The sequence below is a fragment of the Pipistrellus kuhlii genome, unplaced genomic scaffold (assembly GCF_014108245.1).
Source record: "Pipistrellus kuhlii isolate mPipKuh1 unplaced genomic scaffold, mPipKuh1.p scaffold_m20_p_13, whole genome shotgun sequence".
Classification (NCBI taxonomy): domain Eukaryota; kingdom Metazoa; phylum Chordata; class Mammalia; order Chiroptera; family Vespertilionidae; genus Pipistrellus; species Pipistrellus kuhlii.
The window spans coordinates 12,490,047-12,504,907 of record NW_023425438.1 but is presented as its reverse complement, the minus strand read 5'-3'; the positions used below and the strand labels follow the sequence as shown (position 1 = coordinate 12,504,907).

The following is a 14,861-nucleotide window of genomic DNA, read 5'->3' as shown; positions in this document are numbered from 1 at the left end:
TGGCAAGATTTTATTCATTTTCATGACTTCAAAATAATCCAGTGTTTTGTGTGTGTGTGTGTGTGTGTGTGTGTGTGTGTGTGTATACATAACCATTTCTCTGTCCATTCATCTATCATTGGATACCTAGTTGGCTTCCATATATTGGTTATTGTAAATAATGTTGCATTGAATATAGAGTTGTATATATCTTTTTGAATTCATGTTTCACTTTCTTTGGATAAGCACCCAGAAGTGGAATTTCTAGGTCCTTCTTTGTCTTTTGTTATAACCTTTGTTTGAAAGTTTATTTTGCCTATAAGTATTACTATTCCAGCTTTTAAAAAGTTTTCATTTTCATGAAATATCTTTTTCCATCCATTAATTTTCAGTCAATGTGTATCTTTTGTTCTGAAATGAGTCTCATGCGGGTAGAATATATAATGGTCTTTTTGTTGTTTTTAATCTATTCAGCCATCCTATCTATGTCTTTTGAATGGAGAATTTAGTCCATTTACATCTAAAGTATTTGTGGAGCCTTCCTGGCATGGCGCAGTGGTTGATGCTGACCTATGAACCAGGATATCACGGTTTGATTCTCAGTCAGGGTACATGCCCAGATTGTAGGTTCAATTCCCAGAGAAGGGGCATGCAGGAGGCAGACAATGATTTTTCTCTCATCATTGATGTTTCTATTTCTTCCTCTCCCTTTCTCTCTGAAATCAATTAAAATATTAAAAAAGTATTTGTTGATAGGTATGTACTTACTGCCATTTTTATTGTTTTCATACTAGTTTTATAAATGGTTAGTCTACTACTTTTTTGATATGCTTGCCTTTACTAATGAGAGTTTTTCTTTCATATATTTTCTTATTTCTAGTTTTACCTTTTCCACTTAAAGAATTTCCTTTTGAAAAGAAATTTATTTTTATTGACTTCAGAGAGGAAGGGAGAGGGATAGAGAAACACTGAAGAGAGAAGAATATCATCGATTTCCTGACTCCTGTAGGCCCCCTATTGGGGATTGAGCCTATAACCCAGGCATGTGCCCTGACTAGAATCGAACTGTGACCTCTTGGTTCATAGGTCAATGCTCAACCACTGAGTCAACCACTGAGTCACATCAGCTGGGCATAACATTTCTTTCTTTCTTTTTTTTTTTTTTTAAATATATTTTATTGATTTTGTACAGAGAGGAAGGGAGAGAGATAGAGAGCCAGAAACATCAATGAGAGAGAGTCATCGATCAGCTGCCTCTTGCACACCCCCTACTGGGGATATGCCCGCAACCAAGGTACATGCCTTTGACCGGAATTGAACCTGGACCTTTCAGTCCCCAAGCCGACGCTCTATCCATTGAGCCAAACCGGTCCCGGCAGGGCATAACATTTCTTGTGATGCTGATATCATGGTGACAAACTTGAGCTTTTGCTTGTCTGGGAAATTCTTGATCTCCTTCAATTCTGAATGATAACCTTGCCAGATAGAGTTTACTTCACTGTAGGCATTTTACCCTTTCATCATGCTGACTGTATCATTTATATTTTACTAATAATATTTGCAGTGTCTTTATAGGTCCTGACACATTTTAGGCTCTTAACCTGTAGCAATGAATGGATGAATACATCTTAAACCTTAGGTTGAGCTCTGATTCTATTATTCTCTCAATTATTGTAGACAAGTTTTTGGACTATTCCAAGCCTCAGTTTTCTCTTTTCTAAAATAGGTATAAATGAATTAGATCTACTGAACTGGGTTTGGGGAATAATTAAACAGTATTAGAAATTAGAACAATCTTAGAACACCTTTTTTGCAAAGTATGAGATGTTCTAATTAGCCTAACTTTGGCTTTCCTTTTTACATGCAGTAGATAATTATGCATTTGCCAAGGAACAATCTCCAGACTTAGCCTATTGGTTGCCAGAGTCCATTTGAAGAATCACCCAGCTGAAATTACAGCCACTCTTGAGTATTTCTTAGCTTTTAGCTATCTAAGTGGTAAGAGCAACTAATTTCAGATGAAAGCTTGTTGACAGGGAACGGTCTGTAAGAAAGTAAAATTCCCCTTTACAGAGCAACCTGGATTTGGAATCCATTCTGCATAAGATGTTTACCTGTCACTTCCAAAAGGGGGAGGGAACTATGACACAGCTGCTGTTCCCAGGAGAAAAGCTTAGACCTAATACATTGCCCAAACTCAGTGTTGTTTGTTTGTTACTTGCCAATGTACCATAACTTGAAAGAAAGAAGGATGCATGTACTTATTGCTAATGCTGGGGAATTGCCATTAAGGCAGTTGGCAGAATGGCTGACATTTTAACAGTCATAGGTCAGATAATTTTCTACATCTATCCAAGAGAGGATTTGACCAAGGATTGAAAAAAAAAAAATCAAATTATTCTGTTCACTTGGCTGCATCTAAATGTCTCATTTTCAGTTTACAGGAAAGATTGCTATGGAAGCAGTCTGACATTACCACAGAATGACCATAAATGCTTGAGTAACTTGGAACTTCAAATGTATTATAAAAACACGGGAAAAGTCACTGTTGGAGGTAGAACTCAGAAAGGATTTCTGACTTATGTTTTGCTCCTCATATCATGCTTATAGTTGAACTTTTATAGTAAGATATGTTTTAAATCACTATTTACTCACTTTCCCAGAGGAAAATTACCTTACAGCTCACAAGGAAAGTCAGGGTCAAACTGAAAACGGAATTCTTGCCTAGTTTCTGATGTTTCCATGCTGTTAGAAATAAGTGCTGTTTTATTTAGTCTCTCAACATCAAAATAAAGAATGTATAGTAGGCTTGAAAGTTGGAGATCATAAAGTACTCTTTATGGTTTCTGTTAGATTAAATTCTCTTCACAGCATTAAGATTCATTTATTATGAATTTAGTTGTATAAATCGGTCTGTTGCCAATAAACATACGTTTATACTAGCTCTAGGATCAATGTTTTGAGAAGGGATAATGAAAGGATAATCTGAGCATTTAAAAATATATTTTTATTATTTTTGAGCGGAAGGGAGAAGGAGAAATAACAATGAGAGAGAATCTTTGATCCGCTGTCTCTGGCACATCCCACTCTGGGCATCGAGCCTGCAACCCGGGCATGTGCCCTGACCGGAATCAAACCATGACCTTCTGGCTCATAGGACGATGCTCAAACTCTGAGCCTTGCCGGCCAGGCTCATCTGAGCATTTTTAAAAGAATGTTGGTCTGAAATAGCTAGTGGAATAAAAATATATTGTACAAACTAAAAAAGGGCAAAAGAACTAAAGCTCTGTTTATGTACTAAAATAACAAGCAGTTCAAATGAGTCCAAGTGCTAAATATGCAATTATTTTCCTGATTACCTTATATGTACAAGAGTCTTTTAATTTTTTAAATCCCACATTCACTCCTTTTGTTATTTAAAAATATAAGACCCATTGAATCTAAGAAATGCAAAGTTTTGAGATTGCCATCTTAACTTACAGATTCACATTTTAGTCTAGTGTTTACGAGTGGCTACTTATAACTTGGTAGGTTGTTTGTCTCTAAAATTTGAAAACGATTAAGAAATGAATGGAGCTGAAACCGGTTTGGCTCAGTGGGAGAGCGTCTGTCTGCAGACTGAAAGGTCCCGGGTTCGATTCCGGTCAAGGGCATGTACCTTGGTTGCGGGCGCATCCCCGGTGGGGGGTGTGCAGGAGTCAGCTGGTCAATGTTTCTCTCTCATCGATGTTTCTAGCTCTCTGTCTCTCTCCCTTTTCTCTCTGTAAAAAATCAATAAAATATATTTAAAAAAATGAATGGAGTCTGACTTAACTATTGTCTGTCCAACCAATAGTAATCTTTTAATCCCTTGGTACTTTTTAAAAACCTGTGTCAACCTCTACAGGAATGACTTAACAAATGTTCCATATACATGTAGTAGCCATTTTGGTGTTCACTGATTTTATGAATGATTGTTGCAGCTTCCTACAGGGGTTTGGAAATACAATAGCTCACCTATGGAGAAGGGAGTTTCTGGGTGACCTCAGATCAGTATCAGTGCTGTTCACTCCAGTAACAGTGACCCAACTCCCCTCCCCTCTGACAGCTCTGTCCTCTGTATCTCTGAGTCTGTTTCTGTTCTGTTTGTTTATTTTGTTCATTAGATAGGATGACTTTTCTGTTTTTGTTCTAATATCCCTCACCAAACTCCAATTGGGCTGGGTGCCCCTCTTAAAAGCTCCTATTTAACTCTGTACTTTTTTTTTTTTTTTTTTTTTAATGTTGCCCCTATACTTACCTCCTTTTAAAGTATGACCTCTCATACTTAAAAAAAAAACAGACTCTCCTAGGTTCAAAGAATCACATTTAATAGGGTATGTTAGTTCTAGAGTTCTAGGAGCTCATGTTAGTTCTAAAAGCTTATCATAGTACCAAAACCACATCTTTTTAATAATCTTGGACCTTGACAGAAGGTAAGAATTTTATTAGGATTTTTCAGACACCTCCTTCCACTCACTATGATGAGTTGTTTATGTATCCTTAAGTGGTTCTTAACTATCCTCTTAGATGTTAGGCTTTGAGTAGAGTGAATGTATTGATTTTTATACTGAGTACAGCTCTCAGCTCTCAGGTTTAGTCCTCTTTCTCACCTTTGGAGTCCTGGTGGCACAGTGCCTGCTGTGACTCTGTCTGACTGCCTCAGCTTTGATTCTGTTCATTCATTTCTCTCATTCTGCCTTTTCTGTCACAGGGTTAGGCTTGCAGTAATGAAGAAGTGCTTGTCCTTAGCCAGAGTTGATATAAGTTAAAAGATGTAAGCAGTAAAACAAACAGCAAACAACCATGCAGATGGTAGTTATCATTGTGATCTTTTTGAGCTCAAGGTTTATATTTCTGTTTGCATTTTTAAGGTTTTAGGTCAGAGTTTTAAAATTAGGGCCAAGACCTTGGAGCTAGTTGCTAGGGTGTTTGTATTAATAGAAACAAATGGTGCATGTAGTGGATCAGCTGTAAGAAGTGTGCATGTGTACTGTGTGTGCTCATCCACTCATCCATTAAAAACCTGTAAGTGCGTACTGTGTTTAAAGACATGTTTTGGGCAGCTTGAAGTGCTTGTTTTCATAAGGGGGGAAGGGAGTGGAGATATTGGGAACTCTACAGTAGTCACAACTTGAAACGATAGAAATAAACTCTTAAGAGGGGTTCTAGATTATTCCTGAAGTTCTTTGTCCACACAACATGTAACCATGAAACCCAACATGTCAAAATCCCAAGCTGAGCTGCAGGCTTGCAATGAGAGAGGCTGGAAGACCCAGAATCCCACCAGCTCAGCATTCATCTTTGTTGCTTTTGCAAGACTTCCCTTGGAACCCCCTACGTGTCTTACAACCCAATTGGAAAACCCCTCCTCTAGACTATGGCAAAGATTTTAAAAAATGTGATTCCTTAGCCCAGCTGGTGTGGTTCAGTGGTTGAGCAGAGACTCTTGAAACAGGACGTCATAGTTTCATTCCTGGTCAGGGCACGTACCTGGGTTGTGGGCTCGATTTCCATTAGGGGGCATGCAGGAAATAGGTAATCCATGATTCTCTCTCATCATTGATGGTTTTATCTCTCTCTCCCTTTTCCCTGCCTCTCTCTGAAATCAATAAAAACATATAAAAATGTGATTCCTTAGCCTTTCCCATCATAAAAATTGAAAATTTTTTTCTCTAATGAGTTTCCTCTTTTTAAAAATACAAAGTATTATTGATAGCTTAGTTAAAGTTTTAAATTGCCAAATCTTTGTATATCTTTCTTATGAAGACTGATTTACAGAAAGAATCACTGAAAAATATTAGTTGATGGTAATATTAACAGATTTTCAAGGAATTAAATCTTATTTGGCGTATCCACTGATGAATTGCTTTATAGAGGTAGAAGTTTGACCTTGTGTGCACTTCTAGAAAAATTATGAAGGCTGATGATATATGTCCTGAGCTTGTGGGTTATAAATATAGGGAGGGGCAAAAGTAGGCTAATGATTGTGAATGTGTGAAACATGGAGCTTATTCTTGAATTATTATGTATTTACTAATTATTATATTATTCATTATTATTAACCTTTTTTTGCCTACTTCTATATTAGTGAAGTGGTCTGAATGCTTCAGTAAAAGTAAAGGAATCAAAGGGGCAGGTCTATCTCTATTGTTCGGGTTTTTAAGAAACTATACATTAAGGTATTCTTTTTATACTTAAAAATAAAAAAAGTTATTACTACTGCATTATTATTTTATTGCATTTATAATACAGATTTTAAAAGTTTTATTGTACTTTTTGGTAACTAATAATTTAATACTTTTTAAAAATCTTCCCTTACTTTTTCATCCTTTTTGTTTGTTTGTTTGTTTCATATTGTTTTACCCAAACTGAAGATGCCTATATTTTGAACAGGTTGAATTTGTGGTTTTGGCTGTAATTATCATGTCACAATCTATTTTTTTATTTTTAATCTTATTATACCTTTCTTTCTGCAGACTGGTGAATTTTCAGCTCGCTTCCTTTTGAAGTTGCCGGTGGATTTCAGTAACATTCCCACATACCTTCTCAAGGTAAAATTATGTAGTTGTCAATATGAGACTATAAATGAACTTTTAAAGTAATTATATTACTCTGAATATGTATGTGATTGATTTACCAGCATTTGTTTGGATGATTAATTCTATTAAAATACTAGAGGCCTGGTGCATGAATTTGTGCATGGGTGGGATTTGGTCGGCCAGCCACATGGTGGCCCATCAGGCCAGGCCAGCCATGAGTGGTGACTGGCTGGCCCTGCTCCCAATTGGGGTGTTGGGGGCCAATTGGGGGCCAGATCTGGCTGGTTGGCTGTTGCAGTTTGTGTCATAGCCATGGATTGACGCAATCCACTGTTCTAGTTGCTGAGCTTTTATATATATAGATTAACTGCATGAAGATCCATTAAGTTCCATTGTTACCTAAAAGCTAAAAGAGTAGCCCTAAAAATAATTTTGTAATGATGTTTAATTATAAGATAAAGTTAGTATAAGTAAATTAAACTTTGGAAAAAACACCCCTTTATAGTCAATAACCTTCTTGGCATGAAAGACCTGTTAGAAGTTGTCTGATATGCATTCCGTCTTTAAGTCGGATTGCATACTAACTATGCCTTGCTGAATGGCATTTTATTTTCTGTACTTTATATTAGCATTTGATCTCAGTCACCTCATAGTTGGCCCGACCTGAAGAGAACAAGAATCAAATTAGGCCAGTATACATAGCATTCTTTATTTTTATTTTTAAAAATATTTAATATATTTCTATTGATTTCAGAGAGGAAGGGAGAGGGAGATAGATACATCAATGATGAGAGCAAATCATTGATTGGCTGCCTCCCGCACACCGTCTACTGGGGATTGAACCTACAACCTGGGCATGTGCCCTGACCAGGAATAAACTATGACCTCCTGGTTCATAGGTCAATGTTTAACCATTGAGCCACACTGGCCTGGCCATGATATTCTTTAAAAATAATGCAGGCAAGGTGTGGCTTGGAGAGGGATCTGCAGATGCTTTGCAGAAAAAGGTAGAATGCAAGTGGCTAGGCTGAGGTTAGGGAGAAAGAAACTATTAATAAATGGACCAGGGAGCAAGTTCTGAACTGGAAGCCTAAGACCAAGGCCTAGGTTCATCACTAGATGCAGGTTTTGGTTGTGACTGTCCTCAGTTCCATATTTCAACCTGGGGCTATATAGCTTTAGTCTAATGTACGAAAAATCTCTACCTTCCTAATTTGATGTTGTTCAAAGGGTTAGCAGTGTTTATAACAGTTTAAAGAGAAGACAGAGTCCTATACAAGTTTTCCTGCATACTGTAGTGAGTAAATAATATTAGACATTAATCTTGATTATGATTGGAAGTGTGGTCTTCTGGAATATAAATTATAGACAATAGAAAAGATTAAGGAACACTTTTTTAATTTTCATGTTTCATTAAGTAAAGCATTGGATTTTTGTGCTTCATTACACTTTCATTTTTAGTTTCTAGAAGGCTAGTTTTCTACTCTATATCCAGGAGTTGTGAAGTCCAAGTGAGAATGGAAGTGAGCGATTTACATTAGTTTCTCCTCACTCCTGTTATAGGAAATATATGTATTAGAGCTGTGATTACTAAGCATAACTAATTCAGTTTCAGCACTTACTGTGCTCCATTAGAATAGCAAGCAGTTTCCTTGGAAACTCTTAGATCACAGACTCATTGACCTCCATATATTCCAGTTAAAACTCTATTTCAGACTATTTAAAACCAGATGCAGTAATTTAGGAAAGTACCTTATTTTTGTACTCATTTTACTCCACAATTTACAATTATAGTATCTTTGTTTGATTTTTGGGGCCTTACCAGTTTGATTGGTTGTCTTTTTTTTTCTTCTTTTTCTTTAAATATATTTTTATTGATTTTTTACAGAAAGGAAGAGAGAGGGATAGAGAGTTAGAAACATCGATGAGAGAGAATCATTGATCAGCTGCCTCTTGCACATCCCCCACTGGGGATGTGCCCACAACCAAGGTACATGCCCTTGACCAGAATTGAACCTGGGACCTTTCAGTCCGCAGGCCTATGCTCTATCTACTGAGCCAAACCAGTTTCGGCATGATTGTCTTGTTTACTTGAACTTGATGTTGCCTCTGCTCCTGTTCTTGAAGGTCAAAGGGGAAAAAAATGTTCCTTGAATCATAATCTATCTTAAATTTTTCTTTTCAAAATCAAATTTTCCCATTTTCTTTTCCGAGACTTCTAAATTTATATTATAATGCCCTTGCCTTTTTTTTTTTTCTTTTTTTTTTCCTAATCAAATAGGAGAAAAGTGGAATCTGTTTGGCAAATTATTAATAGAAGGCTTTTCTCCTTCCCCCAAATAAAAGTACTATGAAATGATTTTCTCCTGTAGGTGAAATGGGTACATTGGCATGAAAGATCTATTAAATCTGAGGTATTAAATCAGGCATGCACTGATGTCCTTTTGGATCTTTGTTCATGCAAAGAGAGTAAAACAACAAGTACCAAAAAAGAAATTTTTGAATAACACAAAACAATAGCAAAAAACAAAACAAAACAAATACCTATTTAAATCTATACAATTTTATTAACAAATGTCACCCCAATAAATTCAATTTTAAAATATTAAAAAAAATTACAAGCTCTTGGTGATTTTTGTCATCATGTTTTAATAATCCCAACACAATAAAAACAACAATAACAACAACAACAACCACCACTACCAATTGGCATTCCAGAATGTCTGTTGAGAGTTTTAAGATCTAAGTTCCTGAAGTTGTTGAATCATAACTTTGGAATATTTGGCTGTACTCTTAAAAATGAAGTTTGCATTAGAAATTGCTTTACATATTATTTGCATTTGGATGCTTCTAATTTTTAATTACTAGGCTTTTGACTGATAGTCTTAAGTTCTAAAATAAACTCTTCAAATTTCTAGGGTTAGGATACTCTTTACCGGCATCAGTGTAGTTTTACCTTGACATCCCAAATAAATGAAAGGTTAAGTAGACTTCTAACATTGAGATAGCATGGAGTTTGACTACACACCCTACTGATTTGCTATAGTTAAATTTTACCGCACTGTGAAAGCCATCATAAGTTTATATGTCCAAATGTATCTGTTTTACCCACTAATAGACAAAATGAGTTGTAGAAACGGGATGGAAACTTGAAAAACTGAACCAATCAAGTGAAATTGTTAAGAAACAACTAAAGTGATAGCATACTGGTCAAAGTAATCCTGGCTTTTCAAGAAATAGTTTTACAATAATTCATGATACTCTTGAAGTATATAATCTAATTGATGCTCTGTCTTTGAAAAGTTTAAAGGAAATGTTGCTGGGGAAAAAAACCACTTCAGGTGGTCCTATCATTCTTTCATATAGTCAGGGTCCATAGGTCATGGCATGAGTTAAACATGTGTATGACTTGTCACTGAAGATTGAGTATTAGTACATTTGCAGTTCTGAAATGTTTCATTCTTCTCAACTTCCACAGGAAGGAGGAGGGTTTGGCATTGTGTGTACCCAGAAGAGGAGAATTAGGCAAATTTATCTCCTTAAAATTTCTTTTTGGATGAATTCTTGCATTGTCGGAATTATTATCGGAACTGTTTGAAAGTTCATTTAGTTTTATACAGTTGCTATGAAGGAAACTGATAATTTCCCCCAAACATTCTCTTTCTTTAAAACCCAGCAAGCTTTTATTGTGACATGTATTGATAGTTGTTTCTCAGCGAGCATAAGATAGCAGACAGTAAAAGCACCCTGATCCTGATAAATGATTATAAATTCAAAAGCTGACCTCACAAAGATTTTTCTCTAAACCACAGATTAAATGATGCTTCAAAATTTGAGACCGTCTGGTTGACGGAACTTTTTGGATCCATAAAGTTACACTTAATAAGTAGCTTTTAGAAATAAAGACTGCTTTAACTTATTCTTGTGAAATCTGGTATTAAAGCAAAACAGTTGTTTGTTTCTTGAAAGACCATAAAGGATTCACAGATAACCCTCATCTTATCTTAAAGGAAATAGTTTCTCTCTAACCAAATAGGAGTGGGCATATTTTTATACAAATAGGAATATGTACCTGGAAGAGAGCGCCATATGTAGGGTACTGTTTGTTCCTGCAGTAAGTCTGATTTATCATGGCTAAATTTGAGCCAAAATTTGCATTTGAGACTTAATCACAAAGGAAGTTGTGAGATTGTTTAAAAACTTGTTCTGCAGGAAAAAAACTTGTTCTAATATTCTTTCATGAAGAAGGGGACCCATGACTGCCCTCAGTTTATTTTATTTTTAAAAAATATGTTTTTTTATTGATTTTTAGAGAGAGAGGTAGGGAGAAGGCTAGAGAAAAACAGCCTTGATTGATTGGTTGACTGCCTCCTGCAGCTCTCCCCAGCCCCGCCCTGTGGATTGAACCCACAACCATGTGCCCTGATGGGGAATTGAACCAGTGACCTCTCTTTTCAGCACTCTACTGCTGAGCCACACCAGCCAGGCTGCTCTTATTCTATTGTTCTTGTTCTCCCTCCTTTCTCTAGAGAGAGAGCAGGGCTTGGAGGAAAATACACTCCAGATCAAAGTGCCTGGATGTCTTTTCTAAAGGGCAAGATTGTAAAATTTTAGGCTTGCAGGCCAGATGGTCTCTGTCACAACTACTCAGCTCTGCTGTCATAGCATGAAAGCAGCCATACACTGTATGTAAATGAACCCGTGTGGCTGGGTTCCAATAAAACTTTATTTTCACAAATAGGCGCTGGGCTGGATTTGGCATGTGGGCAATTGTTTGACCATCTCTTTTAGATTATGGAGAAGAATGTTTCTTCACAACCGCACCTGGGTGGCATAGAAAGATAAGTAAAGGGATCTATCTGGTTTAATGAGCATGGGTGGGTTTTAATTCCATGCTCTCTTAGCTGATATTTGACCTACACCTTCTACTTGGGTGAATTCTCCATCCTTCTTTTATGTCCTTTTTTTTTCTTTCTGTTTTCTTCCCTTTTTATTCCATTTTCTCTCTCATTTTAAAATAATCTGTTGGTAATATATAATTTACTAAATTTTCTTTCAAGTCTTAGTTTCTCTAACTGAGATTCTGAAAGTGCTGTACAGTACAGTTCCTCTCCTGCCTGGAAGCGATTAGTCCAAGGGCTGGATACATCATCCAAGCTGCCCCAGAATTTTTCCCGGAACGTTTGAAAGTTGAAGCAGGAAGAGGAAAACATTTTCTTTGCTGTGATGTTTTAAGCTCGCATGAATGGAATCCAGAGCCACCGGCGGCCATGCTCCTTGCTGTGTGGGAAAAGCCCGTAGATCAGCACAGTCCAGTGGAAATACAATGCAAGCCATAAGTGTGAGCCACATGTGATTTCTAGGATCCACATTAAAGAACTAAGAAACAGGTGAAATTAGTTTTAACAATATGTTTTACTTAACACATTCAATATATTATTTAATACGTACTCAGAGTTAGGATTATTAATGAAATATTTTATATATGTTTTATACAAAGTCTTTGAAATTTGGTGTATATTTTATTTTTTACCTTCTCTCATTTTGGAGTAGTCATATTCCAAATGCTTGACCACCACATTTGGTTAGTGGCTACCACATTCAAGAGGGCAGCTCTATTTTGTGCGAGTGAAGAAGTAAGGATGAAAAAAGAGTACAGGTGAGAAACATGGAAAAAGAAGTACAGAAGAGAGATTTAGAGAGAAAGAGTACCATCAGTGGTGAGACTGTGGGTTTCAGTTTTTCACCTTGGAGGAGCTGTTTTGGTTTTAGCTCCTATAACCAGCTATCTTTTGGAGTCTTTGAGCCTCTCCCATAGTTTTCCAAATAGGTTATCTTTTTTATTTTTCTGAAGTATGACTTAGGCTTCTGTTGTTTATAATCAGAAAAATCTTGACTCATACAGGAAGGCATTATTATCTCCATTTCTTGTAGGTGAGGAAACTTAAGCTGAGAGCAGTTAAGTGGGCTGGCCAGGGTTATGGAAGCTGTGGATGGCAGAGCACAGGTCCGTCTCACTCAGAGCCATGCTTTTCCCACCACAACAGATTGCCCATGGAAGCTAGTTAGGAGCAGGCCCTTTCTCTGCTAAAGGGGTGGAACTTTATTCTTGCATATTCAGTGCCCAGCCAAGTTCTTTCTAGCCTCTGATATGATGTAATTATGAAAATACTTTTTTTTGACAGGAACTTTCTGGTGGAAACACATAACCGTCCTGTTAACACATTTCACCTCCACCCCTTTCTAAAAAGTGACTTCAGCAAGGCAGTTGGCAGTGACTGGAACCTGCTTCAGTCCTGTGGTCGCACACATGCGGCCTTTAGACTGGTGCAGTAATCCAACCTTGTTTCCTTTGACATACTGTAGCCTGTCCAGGAAACTGTATTAGCGCCTCTAAACAATTGCGTCATTCAAGAGCAAGACTGATGAGCCCTGTTAATGCTAGGTAGGATCTGTTTTCCACCCTGAACAAAGTTAAGTAAGTTCTCATAATAATTTTAGAATGATTTAGCCTTTTCTAGTTGCTGTAACTGATGTTGAAAAAACTTGGAAATCAACATGAGGCTATTCTTTTCTGTTTCTCAGAATCATTCTTTTGAGTTATTATGAACACTCTAGTGTTCATTTGATAGTTGATCCCTGTTAACAAATTAGCATAAACACATATGTTGAGAATTAACATGACTAAGGCTGAGGTTTTATGGTGGGACACCCAGGCAATCCGTAATCATAGTAAAACATTTGTACTTGATGGCACATAGCTAAAAGTTCAACTTAATTTATTTACCTCAGTAGCACATTATCTAGGACTGTTTCCTTGAACAGCATAGAAGTGAAATGATACACTGGTAGCCGTAAAAATGGTAGGGAAGGGCTGATATTTATGAGTTTTAAGCTTCTTGTGGAAGACTTAGTCTAATTCACGTTTGTATTTTCCTGAATTCTAGCACAGTGCCCTGAACACAAAGTATACTCAGGAAGAATTTGCTTTTAAAGAAAAAAAAATATGCATGTGTATATAGCATATATAAAATGATTTAATGATAATGTACATGAGTTCTTATATTATTCAACTGAACTCTGCTTTGGTAAAAAAAAAAAAAAGAAATATTATGATCCACAATTATAATAATTAAAATCTTAAAATCTAAAGAAAACATAAAAGGAAATATAATTCTAGAACTCATTCTATTTTTGTTCAGTACATATATTTTACTTGATATGATGAGACTAGCCTAATAAAGAATAGAAACAGACTCCTGATTATGTAATAGCCTACAATTATTTTTATGGCTATTGCATTCCAGTCTTCTTATGCAATATTTACAATGTCATGTGAAGCAAGGGCACAGAATACAAGTTTTAACAATCTTAACTGTAAATCAGAATCAAGTCACGCAGTGTAGCATTGGTGAACCTGGTTAACTGATGCAGATAACCTTTAGTAAGAATACATAAATATTAGGTTTACAACTCTGTGGTAGATTTAGGGTTCGAAGTTATAAAGTTTAATTATTCTCTGCACCACAATTAATTCTTCTAAGACATTTTGATATTGGTTTAATTCTGAAGATGGGGAAAATCTCATATATTACATTTTGAAAAATGTTTTAAATATTGTATGAATGTGATGAGAACTTGCAGATTATGGCTACAAAAGACTATGATTCAGCCTGAAAACATAACCTATGGAAAATCATCAACTGTGCAGAATGAGCTCTTCCAGATGACAGATCTAAGAAAACCTGCCAATAAAAGAGAATACTAAAAAAAAAAAAAAAAAAGAATCCCGTAGACTCTCAACACATGGCCTTGACACTGACATATCTTATAGTTTTTAGTGAATAACAAGCCAAAAAAATGGGTTAACACTCCCCTCCCTCCAAAAAAAGAATGTGTGAATTTAAAAAAGTTTACTGATTTTTTTTCTCCACTTTTATTTCAGAGGATGTTTTTAATGGCATGTGTATGTCTCTGTGTAATAGAGTGATGAAGGGATGCATGTTAATTATATTTTTACCTTTTGTGATAATAGAGACTCCCAGCAAACTGAAAATAAAGACAAATATCCATGTAAATTTATACATTAGTGAGAAAATTTCTATCATGTTATCATTATTGGTTTTCTCAGTTACATTGTTCTGTATTTGTTTTCTTCCTTTCCCTTCTCTCTAGGGATCCACCTTCAATCCTTTCTTTATTTCAGTCTTTCAATTACTAATTAGAAAGAAAGGAGCAGCCCCTTCTTCGTGGCTCAGTGGTTGTGCATAGATTTATGAACCAGGAGGTCATGGTTCAGTTCCTGGTCAGGGATATGCCTGG

The 14,861-nt window shown here is 36.2% G+C and overlaps 1 protein-coding gene across 3 annotated transcripts in view; it reads left to right on the top strand.

Moving 5' to 3' along the window:
- The window catches only part of BABAM2 (BRISC and BRCA1 A complex member 2), a 317,151-nt gene that overhangs the window by 91,877 nt on the left and 210,413 nt on the right, over nucleotides 1-14,861 (top strand). For all 3 annotated transcript variants that reach the window (XM_045580572.1, XM_036434893.2, XM_045580573.1), the window contains one exon: nucleotides 6,477-6,551. In XM_045580572.1, the coding sequence (XP_045436528.1) occupies nucleotides 6,477-6,551 (75 nt within the window). The remainder of the gene's footprint in view (nucleotides 1-6,476; nucleotides 6,552-14,861) is intronic.